Genomic DNA, 14,062 nt, shown 5'->3' with positions numbered 1-14,062 from the left:
GAATCCACAACGCTCTGTGGCAGGGTAGAAATAACAAAATAAATTCTTGGCAATCCCTGTGGATTTTGGATGCGTCAAGAGCATCTCTGAGGTTGGAAAAGGCCTCAGAGATCACCATATCCAACCCATGACCCAAAACCAGCAGAACCCCCCAAAAATATGTCCCAAAAACGAAACAAGTGAGGCTTCCTGTGGGAAGAGCAGAGTCAGGTCCAGCAGAGCTTGTCCTGCCCTCCCTCACCCCCAGGCAGGGGACACAGGGGGTGGCAGTGAGAGAAGGTTGCCTGAAGGACACAGGAGACACTAAATGGAATTGAGGAATTTGGGCAGGGCCTAGGGGTTGAAGTGTCATTGAAACAGTCAGAGAATGTGGATGGTGAAGTGGTTACAAGACAGACAACAGAAACCAAACCACCCCGTTTGTTCTTAAACAGAAACCCTGTGATTTATCCCATAGGTTGTATGTGAATCTTCGAAGGTTTTTGGATTGTTCCCTTTCTTTCTCCCTCCACTGCCATATGTGGGAAAAATTGGAATTTGGGGCACCCAAAGATATCTGAACTAAAAGCCAAAGGAAAACAATCAGAAATCAGAGATGCTGAAGAGTCATAATAAAAATTCTGGTCTTGATCAGCTGCAAAATAAAAGAGCACATTGCATTTCTTGTTTCTCATTTACAGCTGGTGGAAGCTATTTGGACACACACAGTTTATATTTTATAATAAATTTTATATTTAAATAATAATATTTTATATTTTAGGGGGGTTTCATTATCTTGGTTCTCTAACACAGGTATTACTGAATCAAAAATAAAAGGCCTGAGGGAATTAATGCCTTCATTTAAAAAGCCAGAATTTTGCACCCCACAAACTCAGTGCTTAGCAGCGTCCCTAAGAGATGCTTTTAAGCTTTTATCTTCTGAGGGAATGGCTGTTTTCCATCCCAGGTGATCAATAATCACGGAAAGGTTTGGGTTGGAAGGAACCTCAGAGATCCCATCCCACCCCTGCCATGGGCAGGGACAGCTCCATCCAAGCTGCCCTTGGACACTCCTGATGACCAAACAAGACATTAATTACAAGAGAGGGAGCAAAAATTGAACATTTCAAAATGAAAGCTTTAAAGAGAACATCTCTGAGTACCCAAACCCCCTCAGGTGCAGCACAATGGTGCCCTGCTTTAACCCCAGCCAGCTTTATTCCAGCACTGGCATTTTCTTTTGCAGAGATCCCACTGTCTGATTTCCAGGCTAGGGTTTCATGACCTCTTGGCTTAGAATGAAGAAAATGTTTTGTAAGACCTCAGGAAAACCCTTCCTTGTCCTCCACATGTGAATTCATCAGATGTAAAGATACACCAGTGGTATTTAAGTACCTTTCCAGTGCACAGTTTTGCACCCTAATCTTCCCTGAGTGCAAGATCTGTTTTGTTTTCCTATTCCATACCAATATTTTATTTTTATTAATCCGAGCTCAGGCTCTCTCAGGCTCTGCTCATTTTCCCTTCCCCATATTTCCATGGGGTTGCTCCATCCCACAGACTCGACTGTCCAGCCTGTCCAGCCACTTCAGCATTTTCTCCAGGAGTCATTTGCAGCAATTTGCAAATGATGTTCTCTGCTCTGGTATGTGGCAGGAGCTGCTGTGCCTCTCTCGTGCTCTGCCAGCTTTGAGCTGAGGAAAAGCACCCATGTGGGAAAGTCCTGCTCTCCAGCTGCTCCTGTAATTCCTGCTCAGTAATTCCGTGGCAGAAATTATCTGGGACAAACTGAGTCCCAGGGGAATGCAGGGATGGAGTTTAGACCTCTGACTTGCAGGGTTTTGAATCACTCCTAGGGCTGCATGAAAAATTTGGTGTCTTAGGTTTGGTGCACAGGCACAGCCCATTAAATATCCCAAAGCAGAGGGTGGGAATATCCCCTGAGGCTGGAAGGCAGCAAATATCCACAAATCTGGATTTTCTGACATCATGAGGAAACCTCAGAGTTTGCCTTTGTTTTCTCAATTTGATCTTTGTTTTCTCATTTTTATCTTTCTCAGTCAAGGTGATCTGTTGTAGGAACTTCTTTAAGTGGAAGCCTCTGAGCCATGAGGAACTTTTACCTTCCTCATTTTCATTCCTGCTCCAGCCTAACTGCTGGGACCTGGTTTCCAGATAAACAGAATTCAGGATAGGGCTGGATTTATTCTGTGTCCAGCTCTTCCAAAATTTTCCTTCTGGAAGCCCATTCAGTCACAATTTTTATCCTGGGAAAATACATTCCCATGACCACGTACTGAGTAAAAGACACAAATTAGTTTAACAGTGGAGATAACAAGGATGTAAGAGCAGGAGATAAATTTCTTTAGGGTCTGGCATTTGTGGAGTGAAAAGATTAATGAATGTTCATATTTAAATGACAATTTAACAGACTTCTAAAGTCTTACATTTTACCAGATTTGTTTCATTTAAAGCAAATAAAGAGCCAGATTGGGGGGTAAATTCCAGTATGAGGCCACACAGTGGGATACAACTTTTGTATCTCAGGCTTTGGATTTTTACCTCTGGACTCAGCCCCTGCTCCACCACAGTTTTCTGTAATTTGGGAAATAGTTGTTAGTAATGAATGCAATAAATTCTCTAGAAAGTTCACCATGAACAAAAATTAAAAAGAGTCAAGGTTTATTTTAATAAACAAGCACACTGGATAGCTGAACAACATACAGGAACCAGAATTGTACAGAGAGGGCTGAAAAATAAACATTTAAAATTCAGCTACAAAACTGGGAGAATCAGAGCACTGCCAGGGAAAGCTGAACCCTTTGGGAAAAAATATCTGGGTAAAGGAAAGAAAACATTTAATCAATGAGGGGAAGAGACTTGGGGCACTGTCAGAGGATTTGAACTTCAGCCATGGAGACAAATATCCAACAAAATGCTCGTGTCAAGCTTTGCTGCAAGGACAGGAGTGTCACCCCCAGCTCTGGAGCAGAGAGAAGCAGCAGGGAGAGAGCAGAGCTGGAAATTCTCCTCGGGCTGGATGGAGGAAATCCAGGGAATGTGGAGCTGTTCTCAGCACTGGCAGCACAGCTCTCTCAGCAGGCTCCCACCTGCTTCATGTGCAGGGCTCCTCTGCTCCTCCTGCAAGGAAAGGAATGGACATGGCACACAGAAAATCACCAAAATCCTCTGAACCCCTCTGCTAACACAGGAGACACCATCAACCTTCACAGCAGAAATGAGGGCACTGATCTGTAAACAGCTTTCCTTGCAAAATTATGTGTTTTATCCATCAAGCCCAGATGTTGCCAGCACTACTGTGAATTTTTGTGTGACCTGAGCTGGGTGCAGGTGCTTTGTCAGGCCTGTGTTGCTCATTGGACTCTTCCCCACCCAACTTTACAGTTTCTGCTGGAATAGGAAGATGCTCACACAGACATCAGGGTTATTTTTTACTGACTAAATCTTGCAGTACCTGCAGCAGGTTCCTCACACAAATAGGAGTAAATATTTTAATGCCCAGATTCACAGTGCCTGCTGCAAGCTGCTCACACAAGTATTTGGGTCGTTTTTTATTTATTATTATTATTTTACATTTCCTGTCAGAATAGGGAGCTGCTCACACAAATATCCAGGTAATTTTTTAGTGTCCAACTTCACAATTCCTGCTGGAATAGCAGGTTCAGACCTGAATATCTGGGTCATTTATTTCATACTTCCTGCCAGAATAGGCCTCACCCCAATATCACCACTATTTGTATTTTTAGATCAGTTGGACATTATCAGTGGGAGGAACAATTATTACATAAAGGTAAAGAAAAGGAGCAGAGAATTAACAACCCTAAAAAAACCCCCAGCACTTTTGTGGGGTGGAAATCCCAGACATCTCAGCCCATCCTGTTGGAGTCTGGAATACAGAGTGCGTGCCCTTGTTTCTGATACTTAGTTATGAGATCTAGAAAAACACTGAATTTCATATAATATGAAATTCGTGAGCACATTTTCATGGTGATACATGAAAACAACTGTTAAAGTTAGATGAAAAAAGCTGAAAGTGTGTGTAGGTTAGAAAGTTTTTTTAAATCACTGGGTGAAAAAGTTAGAGAAGAGGAGACAAGATGAAGGATTTAGGATGTTGTCCCTTGTCCCTTCTTCTTCATGTTCTTCTCCTGCAGGTTTTTGGGTAATAGTGAGTGATTGGACAGAAAATGCCACAGTGCATCACAGAGGTGATGGGTCATTGGGTCATTAAGAAAAATAATATACGTATCTATTGTTAATTGGGTAAAAATAGGTATAAAGATAAAAGAACTGCGTATTTTGGGCCATTTTGTGCATCAGACACGAATTGTGCCACAAAGCCTGGTTTGTACCATCAGAAGAAAGAAATGTTCCAAATTGCAAAGATTAACCTTGTGTAGCCAGCCTGGAGAGACCTGGTAAGTTTTGTGATCACCTTTTAATAAACACGAGAAACAAGATTCTAACAAGCTCAGGAGTTTTCTTCCAATCACAAGAGCTGAGATAAGCAGAGCTCCCCACGAGGGAGGATCCCAAAAGAATTCAGTCCAAAGGAGGCTGAGAAATCCAAGAATAAAGAGAAAAATACAGAAGAGATGCGGCAGAAACAGAAAAACAAGGATTTTTTTTTAGAGGAAAGTTACACATCCCAGCTTTTGCCCCCCTCAGGGGTGCTTGGCAGCTGAGCACTCACAGCACAGCCTTGCAGAAGGAACATTTGTTGTTGTAGGTTTTGCCATCAGAGCCGCAGAAGGGCTGGTAGAGCCTCTCGCAGTAAATGGGTCTCCCCCTCTCCAGCCTCTTGTACTCGCTGCAATCCACCTGCAACAGAGCCAGCCCTCAGCTTCACACCCTCCACACTCAGAAATCAGGGATATGGCAGGGTTGGGCCATGATGTGGGGCACAACAGCCAGGGAGGAGTCACCACCTCTGCTAGCAGAGCCCCAAAATGAAACATTTCCCAGCAGAAATGTGGGAAATGTGGGAGTGGTGCTGCCTGGGACAGGCTGGGCAGGATTGGGGGCAGAAACAGCCCCAGAGGAGCTGAGTGCTGGGAGTTCTCATTCTCTGAGCACAACAATCAGCAAATTCAGCTGGGATCACATCCAGGCCTTCCTTAGATGCTTCAGGGATGGAATTCACCACCTCCATGGGCAGATCTTCCATGCCTGACCACCCTTTCCATGGAGAAATTCCTGCTGGTTTGTTCCAATCTACAAACCCTTTCCATGCAGAACTTCCTGCTGGTTTGTTCCAATCTACAAACCCTTTCCATGCAGAAATTCCTGCTGGTTTGTTCCAATCTGCAAACCCTTTCCATGCAGAAATTCCTGCTGGTTTGTTCCAATCTACAAACCCTTTCCATGCAGAAATTCCTGCTGGTTTGTACCCATGTACAAACCCTTTCCATGGAGAAATTCCTGCTGGTTTGTACCAGTGGGGGTCCAGCTCTGTGTGTGGATGAATTTTCTCTCCCCACTCTGCCAGGGCTTTCCTGCTCACCTCAGGAAGGATTTTTTATTCCTTTGTGCCTCATTTCTTTCACACATTGACCCCAGAGTACTCAGAGAGAATTAAAATCACCAGGTACCTGATTTGGGAGCTAAAAGTCATCCAAAAAGCCTTATAGGGTCATTGTCAATAAATATTATTTTAAAAATCTAGATTTCTCTGGCTTAAAATTTGTCCTTGCCCAATTTCTTGCCCAGAATGCCAAACAGGTGAAAACATCTGGAAGTTGTCAGGGCAACTCTGTGGAAACCCCATAGCCCAAACTCAGGATTTCTCACTGAAATCTCAATAAATTGGCAGCATTTAATTACAGTTTGACATGTTTATTTTCTGACCTATTCTGATTATTATAATTTTTTACCTCATATCTATTTCTCCAGGAAAAAGGGAATCACTCACCTCATCCTTTGTGGCAGCATCTGCAGTGGAAACTGAATCACAAAAGAGAAAACAAAAACCCACAGTTAATGAACACTCAGGTGCAAACCAGGATGGCTTCACTCAGCACCCCTGAATTTTTTACCTCCTTAAATGTCAATACTGACAGAGCTTTGCAGTGTTTAATAAGGCCCAGGTGACAGAATTTATTGAACAAGTGGATTTTGGTGCATTATTTGCCTTAGAAACTTCTGACACCTGCTGGAACAGCTTTGCTGGAGGGGGGAATGGAGCCATTGTTCACCACAAAACCACTGACAACCCAGGAATCAATATTATATTTAATGTTCATCATGTTATTTTATATTTAACATCCAGGATTAACTGGTGGTCGAGCATGACTGGGGTTTGATCGCTGAGTTTATCACGAGCTGCGTGTGGCTGTGAGCAAACCACAAGCTCCTTTTATAGCTGAGGTTTCTGTCAATCACGAGGATTAAAATGCAATATCAACTCTAATTAACAATGATAACACCATTTGGCTCAGAACCCCACTTTGGGAAGTGTTTCCCTTGTTTCAAGATGCATTTGAAGATGACTGGCTCCTATTTTTACCACATTTCTCTCCTGTTCTCTCAGGTGGGGCTTCAAGGAGCTCCTTCCAAACAATGCTAATTACACCTCCCACAAAGTAATCAGCTCCTTGGCGTGGCTCCACGCTGCTGACACATTTCTTACTTGCTTTAGGAATGTATTTGTCCCTCTGCTGGCCCATAATCATCATCCTGGGGTTTCCAGGGGATAAAAGGTACCAGGGAGAGATTTCTGTGCAGAAGGAGCAGGAATTCTGGAGCAGAGCTCTAGCACTTGGTTTTTGGATTAAATTTGGATTTTTTTTTATATTTAAAGGTTAAACTTTCTAAATATGTTCTGGAGCAGAGCTCTAGCAATTGTCTTTCAGAATAAATTTGGCTTTTTTGATCTTCAAAAGTTACACCTTCCACAAAATTTCCTTTCATAAACCTGCTCACATCCTTACATCAAACCCAGTGGTTCAGTACGAAGAAAATGAGCAGAAATAAAGCTCCAGGTCAAGTTTCCATCTCTGTCAGCAGAGGTTTGGATGAGATTTCATTATTCTGGAACTGGATTTGATTTATTCCACTTCCCCCCAAACCATCAGATGTTATTTTTGCTCTGGTAAAAGCTTTCAGGAGCCACTCTGCAGGCACACGGGAGTGGATGCAAAAAAGGTGTGGCTCAGAAAGTGTTGATGCATGAGGTTTTCAAGCAGACAAGATAAACCAGAAAGTTCAAGGAAGAGATTTCCTGGAATTCTAATGGAAGGAATATTTATTTCTTTTCCTGCAGTTAATGAAGCACTGAACGAATTCTTTCCATCACATTTCGTTTAAACTGATGTTTTTCATAAGGATTTTGGGGTTGTGACAAATTTCAAAGCAACCTTTTCAGAGCTACTGAAAAGATTCTTTTGTTTCATAATTTTGCATTAGTTAATTTGTTTCATAATTTTGCTTCTTTAAGGTTCACAATGCTTTTAAACTTCTATACGACCTGCAGAGGTGTGGTGTCTTTCACCTATTTTAAATGCACTTTTTTTTCTCTAAAAATATATTTTTACTGCAAGTTTTTAGTAAAAATAAAATTGCCACATAAAGGCTGAAGAAATTCCTCCCAAATCCCTATTTTTTAGGGCAACCCATCCCTCAAATCGCTCTGCAGCCTGGAAAAATAAGATTAAAATGACATGATTCCCAGCTGAGCATCATCAGCTGTCCCCTGCTTGGTCAGTTTGGCAGGAGAAGAACCTCCCCAGCTCCCTTCTCAGATAGAAATTTAAAAATAAATGGACAAAACCAGGTGGTTTTGAGGCATCACAGCTCTTCTGAGTCCCAGAACACAGCCCTGAGTTACACCCAGCAAGGAGCAGCTTCCATCCACCACAGCCCCAGCTGGCTAATCCACTATTACAGTGATAAATAACAGGATTTGAAATAGAAAACCCCATTTTTCTCCCTCCCACACTGAGACCCTTGCAGTGTTTGGCCAGAAGGGAATCCTCCAGGGGAGTTACTCACATGCCAGGCACAGAGCTGCCAGCGCCAGGAGCACCAGGGTGACCTTCATGGCAAACTCCAGCCCTGGATACTCCCTGGATGCTCCCTGGATACTCCCTGGATGTTCCCTGGATGCTCCCTGGATGCTCCCTGGATGCTCCTGCCGTGTCCTGGTGTGTCCATGGCAGCCTGGGATCAATTTATAGCCAGGAGCCGCTGATGAAATCCCTGCACGGGTGATTATTGAAGGAGTTGCCCAGGGCAGGGTCAGTAGGATGTGTCCTGAGCAGGGCAGGGCTGGGTGTCCCAGTGTTGATGGAGCAGGGATTGTTCCTGCCTAAACCCAGCCTAATTAACTGTTCCAGCCCCAGCAGCCAGGCTCTGACTCAGGGCTGGCTGCTCTGTTATTGCCAGAGGGACTCGGAGCTGAACGCAGTTCCCAGGGAAAAATCATCCTGGCTGGGTGTTTGCCAAAATGTTCATCATGTAAGGGCTTAATCCTTATTCTTTTGGGCATTTTGGAGCTGGTTCTGAGCTGTGGTTTGAGCTGAGCTGGTTGTGCTCATGCACAAATGATGCCTTAGGTTTTATCTTTTCTGTTTTTCAGGTTCTGCACTGCACTGGTGTGTGACTCTGAGCTTCATGGAAAGCAAGTTCTGTTCACAGTTTAGTCAGACAAAATAAAAGGGCATCACTGACTGCTCTGGGAAATCTGTGTTCCACTGAATCCCTTCACACCCAGCCCAGAGCATCACCCAGGGCTCCTTTTCCTCTCAAATGTCCCCAGTTTGGGATCAGAACCAACATTTTGGGACAGAAGCAGCAGAGACACCCACGGCACTGCCTGGCCAAGACAAGAGAGGAGTTCCCAGCCCCTGAGCATCCCCTGAGCTCCTGCCCAGCCATGGGCACAGGAGATTCCCTCTGCTCCCATTTCCCTCTTTCCAGCACAACAGGAGGGATTCCTTAAACAAATCCTGCATTTCTTGGTGACTCAACCAAAAGTCATCAATTTCTGTCTTTTATGACAGAGCCCAATGGGACACTCAGCTCTGAGGTTTAATTTTCATAAATCTAAAGTACCGTGGAGTTTGGAGGTGAAAGTTTGGTTTCAACCCATCCATCCAGAATTGCCTCCTCTCAGTGATTTTCCATCTAAACAGGCAAAGATCTCAACAGGAAAAATCCCTGACACCACCACAATTCCCAATATTTCAGTGATCACCTCCCCTCACTGCAGGGTAGCCCAGGGGGGTTCTCCCCATGCAGGATTGGGGTCAGAAGTGCTCATTCCAGTAAAACAAGGGCCTGAAAGCTCCTGCAGAAAAGATTTCAATAGATCAGGTAAGCCTTGGGCTCCTCTAACTCATCCCAAGAAGAACATGAATAATTTTCTCCTTAAAGAATATAAGTAATTAATAAATGTTTAATTTCTCATCACTTAACAGGATGAAAAACACAAATGCCATCAAATCCAAATTCCAGACTGGGCAAAGATCTGGTTGGAGCTGGAGGCCTGGAATTTTATTTTTTGAATGCCCTTCAGTGGTTTTGTTCTAATTTTTTTTTTCTTTTTCCTTTATTTGGGCATCTGTTCCTGTGAGGCTGAGATGCCAAAAAAAGGGGTGGGATTTACCCTGGGGCTGGTCTGGACCCCTCTGCTTGGGGCTGGGGGTGACTTTGTGTTCTGGGGAGCTTTTCTGGAGAAAAGGAACGTGCAGGAACTCGTGGGGAGTATTCAGGACACGGCCTTGGTTGATGGACAATTATGAGCAATTAGGCAACGGGAGCAAAAACCCAAACCATGCAGGAAGTTCCTCCTGCTCTGAAGAGTTCTGAGCACACACAGCTCTCGGGGATGTGGTGACACTGAAAAACTGCACATCCTGAGCCTGGAATGAGGAAAGAGCCCCAGTCCAGAGCTCCCAGAGCTCCCAGTGCCCCCAGAGCTCCCAGTGTTCCCAGTGCTCCCAGTGCTCCCAGTGCTCCCAGAGCTCCCAGTGCTCCCAGAGCTCCCAGTGCTCCCAGTGCTCCCAGTGCCCCCAGTGCCCCCAGTGCTCCCAGTGCTCCCAGAGCTCCCAGTGCTCCCAGAGCTCCCAGTGCTCCCAGTGCTCCCAGTGCTCCCAGTGCTCCCAGAGCTCCCAGTGCTCCCAGAGCTCCCAGTGCCCCCAGTGCTCCCAGTGTTCCCAGTGCTCCCAGTGCTCCCAGAGCTCCCAATGCTCCCAGTTCTGCCAATGCTCCCAGAGCTCCCAGTGTTCCCAGAGCTCCCAGTGCCCCCAGTGCTCCCAGTGCCTCCAGTGCTCCCAGTGCTCCCAGTGCCTCCAGTGCTCCCAGTGCTCCCAGTGCTCCCAGTGCTCCCAGTGCTCCCAGAGCTCCCAGTGCTCCCAGTGCTCCCAGTGTTCCCAGTGCTCCCAGTGCCCCCAGTGCCCCCAGTGCTCCCAGTGCTCCCAGTGCTCCCAGTGCTCCCAGAGCTCCCAGTGCTCCCAGTGCCCCCAGTGCTCCCAGTGCCCCCAGTGCCCCCAGTGCCCCCAGTGTTCCCAGAGCTCCCAGAGCTCCCAGTGCTCCCAGTGCTCCCAGTGCTCCCAGTGCTCCCAGTGCCCCCAGTACTCCCAGAGCTCCCAGTGCTCCCAGTGCTGCCAGAGTTCCCAGTGTTCCCAGAGCTCCCAGTGCTCCCAGAGCTCCCAGTGCTCCCAGTGCTCCCAGTGCTCCCAGTGCCCCCAGTACTCCCAGAGCTCCCAGTGCTCCCAGTGCTCCCAGTGCCGCCAGTGCCCCCAGTGCTCCCAGTGCTCCCAGTGCTCCCAGTGCTCCCAGTGCCCCCAGTGCTCCCAGTGCCCCCAGTGCCCCCAGCGCTCCCAGTGCTCCCAGTGCTCCCAGAGCTCCCAGTGCCCCCAGTGATCCCAGTGTTCCCAGTGCCCCCAGTGCTCCCAGTGCTCCCAGTGCCCCGTGGGATGCAGCCCCAGCATCCATCCCATCCCTCCCAGGGAGCACAAACCTCTCTCTGTGCCCTGCTCAGTTCATGTAGGAAGATTTCCCAGCTCTGCACTTGAATTTCAGTCCATAATTCCCAAGGTGCCACTGGTGAGGCTGGAGCTGCTCTTCTGGGACAGTTCTGGGTTGTCAAAGGCACTGAAATGCTGGATCAGAGCCACTGAGAGGGAGAAAAACTTGGGAGCAGGGGTTGGCTCCATTTGGAGAAGGAGGAAACGGGAGCCAGAGCCCTCCTGGAGCTGCAGAGTGAAAGGAAGAGGGAACAGAGCAAATTGCAGGGAGAGAAATTCCAATTAGACGGGAGCAAAAACAAATTTCACAACGAGAGGAGTCAACCCCAGAGGCAGGTTATCCACAGAGATCACTGGAGATATTTAAATGGCTCTGTTCTAAAGGGGCCACAGAGGGTGTGGGCATCCAGGTCACCTCCATGGGCCATTCCAATGGAACTGGTTCTGCCATTCCCACAGGAGAATGTCAAGTGTTGCTGGCATTTTCAGGGACCCCTGTGCTGTCTTTGTCCTCATAAATTAACATTTGACAAAGCAAACTTGGGCCATAAAGTACCACAATGGAGCGATTGGAGCTCCTGTGAAAACCAGAAGTTCACTGGAAAACAAATTTTGGGATGTGTGTAGGAATAGCTGCTTCCCAAAGCTGGGTTAGCAAGGCCTAATTGCTGAACTCATTCTGAAATTTAGGGTAAATGTGATAAATAAATAGTTTACATTGAAGAATTGTGAGTGCAATTTCGACCTCATCAGCAAACCCATGAATACCTGTGAGTTAATTGTGGAACTCTCATCATTTTCTACCTTTCCCATTATATAATTGCTTTTTTTCTAAACTGTTATCCCTGCAAGTTGATGTTTTGAAGAAGAAAAAGCGATTCCATGGTGTTACACGTGGTAAAATATTAGCGTGCGTTTTTCTGAGGGTAAGAAAAACTTCCCAATTATTATTTATTCCAAATTTTAGATCGCTTTTTGCTTTGGAGCCCTGGCTGGAGCACCCCTGGGATGCCAAAAATGCAGCAGCAGCAGGTCATTAGTGGAGTGCATGGGAGGATGTTCCCTGGCTGCATTCCAGAGGAGGAACCTGCTCCCACCCATCCGTGGAGAACCTCCCAAGCTGGGCATCCACACAGCTGACAAATAGCACGTGGAAAAGGAAAAAAAAACCACTTTGTACTCACAGGGAGCAGCTCCCCTCCCCTCCCCGGGATCCTGGGGTGTTTTGGGATCCCTCCCCAGTCCCAGGGAGGGGGAGGATCAGGGTTGTCCGCCCAGCTGCAATTAAAGCATCAGGTTTTGAACTCTTGCTCAATGCAGGCTTTGAGAACCAAGGGCTGCCTTTGCTGGGGCCCTGCCAGAGCCTTTGGGTGTTTGCCTGGGGAAGGTGAGCTCCCTGTGGGACCTCAAAGGAGCCTTTCTTCACCCTGCTGAAGGTCTTGGGTGTTGTTTCAGAAATTAAAGATAAACCCAACACGCTGTGCAAAGCTGATCTTTGTTTTCCTTTGTGCCTCCTGATCTCGTTGGGACACAGAGCCAGGAGTGGATCCTGCAGGGGATCCTTTGATTCCTCAGTGTCTTGATGCATCTGAGTTGATTTTCCAGAAAAACAAAGTGTTAATGGCTTAACCCTTCCACTGAATGGGCTTTGAATAGGGCTGATTTGAAATGGCCTCAAGATGCAATTTCCAGCTGTTTGGACTTTGGTTCTGTCACAGCACAGTCAATCAAAGTGACATTTCAGGATTTTTCATGCCTCACAGCAAGGCTGGAGGACCTGCCTTGCTTTTCCCTTTATTAAAAATAAAACATTTCCAAAAGAGGAAGAGGGGAGGGAGGAAGATCAGCATGGGGAAGGGGTGGATGTGATTTGGACCTGAAATCTGTGTTCTCCCCCAGAACCCCAAACCAAAAGCCCTTTTCCCCTTTTGCCTCCTGGCCCAGCTCTGGGGACTGGAGCTCTTGGAGAGCAGCAAATTCCTGCAGCCTCAGCAAGGACACCACAATTTACCTGTCACGCATCCCTTGAGCTGAGCAGCACCCACAGAAAGCCCTGCAGGGAATTAGTCAGGCTCTGTTCAGAGCAGATTTAGGGAGGTGTGGCAGCAGAACCCAAAGCCAGGGGTTGAGTGATGGGATGAATGGAAAGCTGGAGGAGCTGCCCCTTCCCAGAAAACGCTGGGGCATGGAACAAGGAGCAGGTCCAGCAGAAAAATCTGCTTTTTATACAGTCAGCGACTCTCCTCTCTCAGGAATAAATTAAATCTAAAATTTTATGTCAGAAGCTTGGATTTTGCAATCTAAAAGGGGTTTTTTTGGGGGGGGATGGATGGGAATTTTGTACACTGTGCAGCCTGAGTCTGTGCATTTGACATTTATCCAGAGGTTTCCAGATTATTTACAGTGCAAGAAGGAGAGGAATGAAGGAAGAGAAGCCCAATTGACTGACATCAATTATTTTGTTCTTGGATGGATGGAGTACATTAGAGAGTGATCTCCTGTGGAGTCACCATAGGGAATATTTCCTGGTTTTTATCCAATCTAGACAGAGGTGGGAGCCTGACAATTCCCAGAGACATTCCAGGCCTGTGGATCCATGGAGGAAATGGATAATTGGGGATCAAAGGCAGCTTTATACCTTCGAGAGCAGCCAGCTGGCAATGAACTGATTCCTGCAGAGAAAGGGGCAGCTCCAGGCTGGGCTTTGGCATTTTCCCAAATAAACTCAGCCAGGGACTTCCCCCACTGGATGCTCACAATCCACACCAGGAATTCTGTGGGGGAAAAACCCTCATTTTCTGGCATCGTGGCACAGAAAGGCACATTCTGAAGGTGAAGGTCTATTTAGGATCTGTCAGGATACAAAATTTAACTGAATATTCCAAGAATGGAGACTGGGCTGGGCCCAGGCTCAGCAGAGGTTTCAGGGATTGGTTTCCAGGGTGCCAAGGTTTAAACCCTGAGGATCTGAAAGGTTTTGTGACCTCTGAGCACCAAAACCAGGGAGGAACCTCAAGGTCTGGGTCAGGGGGGTTCAGTGCAAAGCTGGAGAGCACAAAGAAGCCCAGAGCTCTCCTCTCCTGCAGGACAGGGCT

The 14,062-nt window shown here is 46.6% G+C and overlaps 1 protein-coding gene across 1 annotated transcript; it reads right to left on the bottom strand.

The window, feature by feature from the left end:
• Nucleotides 1-3,011: 3,011 nt before the first annotated feature.
• On the bottom strand, nt 3,012-8,101 carry SPINK9 (serine peptidase inhibitor Kazal type 9). Its single transcript, XM_058848951.1, has 4 exons — nt 7,990-8,101; nt 5,912-5,943; nt 4,694-4,821; nt 3,012-3,120 (listed from the first exon to the last, which is right to left on the bottom strand). Exons 1-4 carry the CDS (start codon nt 8,036-8,038, stop codon nt 3,075-3,077), a joined length of 255 nt encoding a protein of 84 aa, XP_058704934.1. The 5' UTR covers nt 8,039-8,101; the 3' UTR covers nt 3,012-3,074.
• Nucleotides 8,102-14,062: the final 5,961 nt, after the last annotated feature.

This window comes from Poecile atricapillus, chromosome 13, assembly GCF_030490865.1.
Source record: "Poecile atricapillus isolate bPoeAtr1 chromosome 13, bPoeAtr1.hap1, whole genome shotgun sequence".
In the NCBI taxonomy this organism is placed as follows: Eukaryota; Metazoa; Chordata; class Aves; order Passeriformes; family Paridae; genus Poecile; species Poecile atricapillus.
Note: the sequence above shows the minus strand (reverse complement) of the source record. Positions and strands in the feature narration are given on the sequence as shown.

Bases quoted from the DNA above. Each gene is read 5' to 3' on its own strand.
- SPINK9 (XM_058848951.1), bottom strand. From the start codon at position 8,038: ATGAAGGTCACCCTGGTGCTCCTGGCGCTGGCAGCTCTGTGCCTGGCA. The intron at 4,822-5,911 runs GTGAGTGATTCC...GCTCTGTTGCAG, and splicing joins ATGCTGCCACAAAGGATGAG to GTGGATTGCAGCGAGTACAA. The intron at 3,121-4,693 runs GTGAGTGCTCAG...CTTTCCTTGCAG, and splicing joins TCCTTCTGCAAGGCTGTGCT to GAGGAGCAGAGGAGCCCTGC.